At 43.0% G+C, this 7,110-nt stretch overlaps 1 protein-coding gene across 2 annotated transcripts in view; it reads right to left on the reverse strand.

Annotated features, from left to right (window-relative positions):
- The window catches only part of LOC106591365 (uncharacterized), an 11,918-nt gene extending 5,574 nt beyond the window's left edge, over positions 1-6,344 (reverse strand). The window contains exons 1-5 of one of the 2 annotated variants that reach the window (XM_045700202.1): positions 4,495-6,344; positions 3,779-3,843; positions 3,324-3,456; positions 2,844-3,061; positions 476-598 (exon numbers count right to left, since the gene is read on the reverse strand). In XM_045700202.1, the coding sequence (XP_045556158.1) occupies positions 476-598; positions 2,844-3,061; positions 3,324-3,456; positions 3,779-3,798 (494 nt within the window). In that variant the 5' untranslated portion in view covers positions 3,799-3,843; positions 4,495-6,344. Of the gene's footprint in view, positions 1-475; positions 599-2,843; positions 3,062-3,323; positions 3,457-3,778; positions 3,847-4,494 lie in introns of both variants that reach the window. The other variant, XM_045700201.1, reaches the window with a different exon arrangement.
- Positions 6,345-7,110: the final 766 nt, after the last annotated feature.

A 7,110-nucleotide genomic window follows, 5' to 3' on the forward strand; every position in this document is an offset into this window, starting at 1 on the left:
TATGTATGTATGTATGTATGTATGCATGTATGTATGTATGTATGTATGAATGAATGTAGACTATACCTGGGGAGGGATGATTGCTGTATGAATGTAGACTATACCTGGGGAGGGATGATTGCTGTACGTAGACTATACCTGGGGAGGGATGATTGCTGTATGTAGACTATACCTGGGGAGGGATGATTGCTGTATGAATGTAGACTATACCTGGGGAGGGATGATTGCTGTATGTAGACTATACCTGGGGAGGGATGATTGCTGTATGTAGACTATACCTGGGGAGGGATGATTGCTGTATGTAGACTATACCTGGGGAGGGAGAAGCGTGAGACTCCATTATTAGCAGTACTGAGGCGGGGTCCCCCAGGGGTGTGTCCTGACGCCCCTGTAGATTTACTGTGTGAGTAGCTCCTCTCCCTCGCATTGGGTTGTTAGTAATTAGTTAGAACCTACATGGAGAAAGGTATCGAACCTGTACCCAGCTGGACCTGGGGGTCTCTCCTGGTGCAGAGGCTCATGGGTTCTGGTAGATTTGATGATGGGTGGAAGTCTGGAACATCCCAGGTAGCCAGTTCCCCTCAATTCCAGACTGGCTCTATGACAAACAAAGACACATCCACTGAGTATTAAAACATTAGGAACACCTGCTCTTTCCATTACATACTGTAGACTGACCAGGTCAATCCAGCTGAAAGTTATGATCCCTTATTGATGTCACACGTTAAGTCTACTTCAATCAGTGTAGATGAAAGCGAGGAGACAGGTATAAGAAGGATTTTTAAGCTTTGAGACATGGATTGTGTATGTGTGCCATTCAGAGGGTGAATGGGCAACATAACATATTTTAGTGCCTTTGAACAGGGTATGTTAGTAGGTGCCAGGTGCACCGGTTGGTGTCAAGATCTGCAACGCTGCTGGGTTTTTACACACTCAACAGTTTCCTGTGTGTATCAAGAATGGTCCACCACCCGAAGGACATCCAGCCAACTGGACACAACTGTAGGAAGCATCAGAGTCAACATGGGCCAGCATCCCTGTGGAATGCTTTTCACACCTTGTAGAGTCCATGCCCCGACTAATTGAGGCTGTTCTGAGTGCAAAAGGGGGAGGGGTGCAACTCAATATTAAGGTGTTCCTAATGTTTGGTATACTAAGTGTATAGACATGGGGTTATATTGACTCATATAGACATGGGGTTATATTGACTCATATAGACATGGGGTTATATAGACTCATATAGACATGGGGTTATATAGACTCATATAGACATGGGGTTATATAGACTCATATAGACATGGGGTTATATAGACTCATATAGACATGGGGTTATATAGACTCATATAGACATGGGGTTATATTGACTCATATAGACATGGGGTTATATTGACTCATATAGACATGGGGTTATATTGACTCATATAGACATGGGGTTATATTGACTCATATAGACATGGGGTTATATAGACTCATATAGACATGGGGTTATATTGACTCATATAGACATGGGGTTATATAGACTCATATAGACATGGGGTTATATTGACTCATATAGACATGGGGTTATATTGACACATATAGACATGGGGTTATATTGACTCATATAGACATGGGGTTATATAGACTCATATAGACATGGGGTTATATAGACATGGGGTTATATAGACTCATATAGACATGGGGTTATATTGACTCATATAGACATGGGGTTATATAGACATGGGGTTATATAGACTCATATAGACATGGGGTTATATTGACTCATATAGACATGGGGTTATATTGACTCATATAGACATGGGGTTATATAGACTCATATAGACATAGGGTTATATTGACTCATATAGACATGGGGTAATATTGACTCATATAGACATGGGGTTATATAGACATGGGGTTATATAGACTCATATAGACATGGGGTTATATAGACTCATATAGACATGGGGTTATATAGACTCATATAGACATGGGGTTATATTGACTCATATAGACATGGGGTTATATTGACTCATATAGACATGGGGTTATATAGACTCATATAGACATGGGGTTATAAGACCATATAGACATGGGGTTATATAGACTCATATAGACATGGGGTTATATAGACTCATATAGACATGGGGTTATATAGACTCATATAGACATGGGGTTATATTGACTCATATAGACATGGGGTTATATTGACTCATATAGACATGGGGTAATATTGACTCATATAGACATGGGGTTATATAGACTCATATAGACATGGGGTTATATAGACTCATATAGACATGGGGTTATATAGACTCATATAGACATGGGGTTATATAGACTCATATAGACATGGGGTTATATAGACTCATATAGACATGGGGTTATATAGACTCATATAGACATGGGGTTATATTGACTCATATAGACATGGGGTTATATAGACATGGGGTTATATAGACTCATATAGACATGGGGTTATATAGACTCATATAGACATGGGGTTATATAGACATGGGGTTATATAGACTCATATAGACATGGGGTTATATAGACTCATATAGACATGGGGTTATATAGACTCATATAGACATGGGGTTATATTGACTCATATAGACATGGGGTTATATTGACTCATATAGACATGGGGTTATATAGACTCATATAGACATGGGGTTATATAGACTCATATAGACATGGGGTTATATAGACTCATATAGACATGGGGTTATATTGACTCATATAGACATGGGGTTATATAGACTCCAGTTCAATCCAAAGCATTTTCCCTCAGGGACAGGAAGTGTTGCATGTCGAGGAGTGGTCTTGATAGAAACATGTCAATAAAAGAAGTGAGGAAGTACCTGGGGTCAGGATGAATCTTAGTAACAGGGGGCAGTCTGAGCTCGGGGATGGTGTGTCTCTTCGGGAACCCCCGTGACCTTTTCACCTTTGAGGCGTGACTCAGGGTGCTTCTCATACTGGGCATGCTCCGTAGGCTCAGCGTCTCTTCCTGGTCTTCCTCCTCCAGCGCTCCTCTTCTCGTTCCACCAGGCAGCGGGGCCAGATCTCTAGTCACATCCTGAACAAAATGAAAACACAGTGGGGGTGGGGGTTGTGTTCATATGATGCTCTGTCTGAAAACCCTATCTGACCTTTCCAGATCTACAGGAAGGGCGTAGAGGGTCGAAGACTGGGGGTCAATTTGAGATCTAACAATCAACCACTGTGTATTGATCATTTCAAGAAGTCTGTGCTTTCCCTAAACCCTATTCCAGAGTGTTAGAAGAGAGGATAGTATCTGTATGAAGATGACTTACTAGCTGCTGCTTCCTGTACTTTACCTTACGGTGCTGCAGGTAGGCTGGCTCTGAGTAGTATGAGAGGACAGGGGAAACGGTCTCTCTGTGGGGTGACTGGGTTCTCTTCTTGATCCTGGGGAGGTGCATCTTAAGGAAGTACTGCTGATCAGAGGGCCTGTCCACAAGAGACATGAATGTTTCCTCAGAATGGACAAGGAAACAGGGTTATATATATATATATCGTTGGTACCTATGAAGCTACGTTGTACAACTTTTCTAGAAATAAACAATGTCACAACTTGAAACTGTCTGCAGCATCAACGAATATCCAATCCTGATATTGTGTAGTGTGTGTACAACTTCCCTAGAGATAAAGAAACGTTGTTTATCGTCAACGAATATCCAATCCTGATATTGGACAACTTCTTCAGAGATATACAAACTCATAACTTCAAACTTTTTTTGCATCAATTTATATATATTGGAAACACACTCACCAGCCTCTTGTTCCTTCCATGAAGTGTTTCTTTGTCAGCTCAGGATGCTGCTGTTGTCCTCATATCTACTGTAGAAGAGCCGGGAGACAGAAAATAGCTTAAAAACCTTTAAATTACGTTTCCAAACTGAGAATTAATCTAAACATTCCTATTCATTAGAATGAGTCTTTTTGTTGTGGTAATTATTCATTCTTTCAACCCAAGCCAGCAGCACCGGTAAGATTCTATTAGTGCGGAAAGCTATTTGCATATAAATAGCATTTTGCTGCATTAATTCCAGCTCTGGGCAGAGGAAAACATGTTTAATGATTGCTTGGGTGTTAATCTGACAAACTGATTCAAGAGAAGTCTTTTAAATTAACCCAGTTTGTGTTTTTAAAGGTAAATTGTTGATTAAGTTTAAAATTTGCCATGAAATAACCGGTTGTATCTGGTCCTCTCCCGTCTCTCTCCCAAAACACAACCTTGAAAATACTCCGTCAAGTCATTTCAAGTGGTCCTTAACCCTCACATGAACTAGGAAATGCTGCCTATAACCTCATGATAATTCTGAGTATTCAGACAAAATCAGATGTCTGGCGTGTGACAAAGCTCTTTCTTGAGTTGAAGAACAACCTGAAATGTGCTTAGCATTTCTGCAGAATAAAGCTATAGCATACATCTACCTTAAAGACACTGAGTTAAGTTACTGTGTAAAGTTCAGTAGTGAGACGTACCTGAGTGCTGGTCATGTCAGCCGTTGAGCAGGGTGGATAGTGGGAGGTAAAGTGTTGAGGCTCTTGCTGCCTGCCCCCTCCTACCTCTTGCAGAGAACACCGTGAACTAACACTGAGGGGATAGGTCAGCTCTAAAGTCCCAGTTATTAAGCCACCCCACTGCTGCTGATTGGTTCTTCTATGGGGACAGCCAAATAAAACTTTTGGAACCTTTTTTTCCCCCTAAGAGTGTAGCTGTCTATGACATCCTAAGCTAGCCATATCAGGGCTAGGGGCTGGCTGTACTCCTTTAATAAGACCCCACACAAAACAGGGACGACTCAGTCTGAAGGAACAGGGACCGCTCCGTCCGAAGGAACAGGGACCGCTCCGTCCGAAGGAACAGGGACCGCTCCGTCCGAAGGAACAGGGACCACTCCGTCTAAAGGAACAGGGAGCACTCCGTCTAAAGGAACAGGGACCACTCCGTCTAAAGGAACAGGGACCACTCCGTCTAAAGGAACAGGGACCGCTCCGTCCGAAGGAACAGGGACCGCTCCGTCCGAAGGAACAGGGACCACTCCGTCCAAAGGAACAGGGACCACTCCGTCCGAAGGAACAGGGACTACTCCGTCCGAAGGAACAGGGACCACTCCGTCCGAAGGAACAGGGACCACTCCGTCCGAAGGAACAGGGACCACTCCGTCCGAAGGAACAGGGACCACTCCGTCCGAAGGAACAGGGACTACTCCGTCTGAAGGAACAGGGACCACTCCGTCTGAAGGAACAGGGACCACTCAGTCTAAAGTCCATTCCAAAGGGACTCTCTATTCTAATTATTCATGAGTGAGTTTCTGAGTAATACAGGGAGTACTCAGTACTGTAACGCTGTGAGGTGAACCTGATATAACAGACGTAGTGTGACCTGTTAGACCTATTACTGTAAGACATTACCACAGTTGATTGCATCAGAGTAGATTTAGGCTACCATCATCTAGATTTATAGGATTTTACCTTGAGGGTTGAAATGATTTTGCCCTTACAGTATGTGCTTTTTTTCCAGGTATACCATTATCACTGATTAACAGAACAAAACATTACCTAAACTATGAACTTATTTCCTCGGACTGGTATCCTGAGTTGAGCCCTGTGTTTGAGAGATCTGTGAGTTTACCCCTGTGTTTGAGAGATCTGTGAATTTAGCCCTGTGTTTGAGAGATATGTGCTTGAGAGATCTGTGAGTTGAGCCCTGTGTTTGATAGGAAACCTGTGAGTTGAGCCCTGTGTTTGAGAGGAGACCTGTGAGTTGAGTCCTGTGTTTGAGAAGAGACCTGTGAGTTGAGCCCTGTGTTTGAGAGGAGACCTGTGAGTTGAGTCCTGTGTTTGAGAAGAGACCTGTGAGTTGAGCCCTGTGTTTGAGAGGAGACCTGTGAGTTGAGCACTGTGTTTGAGAGGAGACCTGTGAGTTGAGTCCTGTGTTTGAGAGGAGACCTGTGAGTTGAGCCCTGTGTTTGAGAGGAGACCTGTGAGTTGAGCCCTGTGTTTGAGAGGAGACCTGTGAGTTGAGCCCTGTGTTTGAGAGACCTTTGAGCCGAGCCCTGTGTTTGAGAGATCTGTGATTTGAGCCCTGTGTTTGAGAGATCTGTGATTTGAGCCCTGTGTTTGAGAGATCTGTAAGTTGAGCCCTGTGTTTGAGAGATATCTAAGTTGAGCCCTGTGTTTGAGAGATATGTAGTTGAGCCCTGTGTTTGAGAGATATGTAAGTTGAGCCCTGTGTTTGAGAGATATGTAAGTTGAGCCCTGTGTTTGAGAGATATGTAAGTTGAGCCCTGTGTTTGAGAGATATGTAAGTTGAGCCCTGTGTTTGAGAGATATGTGAGTTGAGCCCTGTGTTTGTGATTAGATACAGTGGGGGAAAAAAGTATTTAGTCAGCCACCAATTGTGCAAGTTCTCCCACTTAAAAAGATGAGAGAGGCCTGTAATTTTCATCATAGGTACACGTCAACTATGACAGACAAAATGAGAAAAAAATATCCAGAAAATGACATTGTAGGATTTTTAATGAATTTATTTGCAAATTATGGTGGAAAATAAGTATTTGGTCACCTACAAACAAGCAAGATTTCTGGCTCTCACAGACCTGTAACTTCTTCTTTAAGAGGCTCCTCTGTCCTCCACTCGTTACCTGTATTAATGGCACCTGTTTGAACTTGTTATCAGTATAAAAGACACCTGTCCACAACCTCAAACAGTCACACTCCAAACTCCACTATGGCCAAGACCAAAGAGCTGTCAAAGGACACCAGAAACAAAATTGTAGACCTGCACCAGGCTGGGAAGACTGAATCTGCAATAGGTAAGCAGCTTGGTTTGAAGAAATCAACTGTGGGAGCAATTATTAGGAAATGGAAGACATACAAGACCACTGATAATCTCCCTCGATCTGAGGCTCCACGCAAGATCTCACCCCGTGGGGTCAAAATTATCACAAGAACGGTGAGCAAAAATCCCAGAACCACACGGGGGGACCTAGTGAATGACCTGCAGAGAGCTAGGACAAAAGTAACAAAGCCTACCATCAGTAATACACTACGCCGCCAGGGACTCAAATCCTGCAATGCCAGACGTGTCCCCCT

The sequence above is a fragment of the Salmo salar genome, chromosome ssa17 (genome assembly GCF_905237065.1).
Source record: "Salmo salar chromosome ssa17, Ssal_v3.1, whole genome shotgun sequence".
Lineage (NCBI taxonomy): Eukaryota > Metazoa > Chordata > Actinopteri > Salmoniformes > Salmonidae > Salmo > Salmo salar.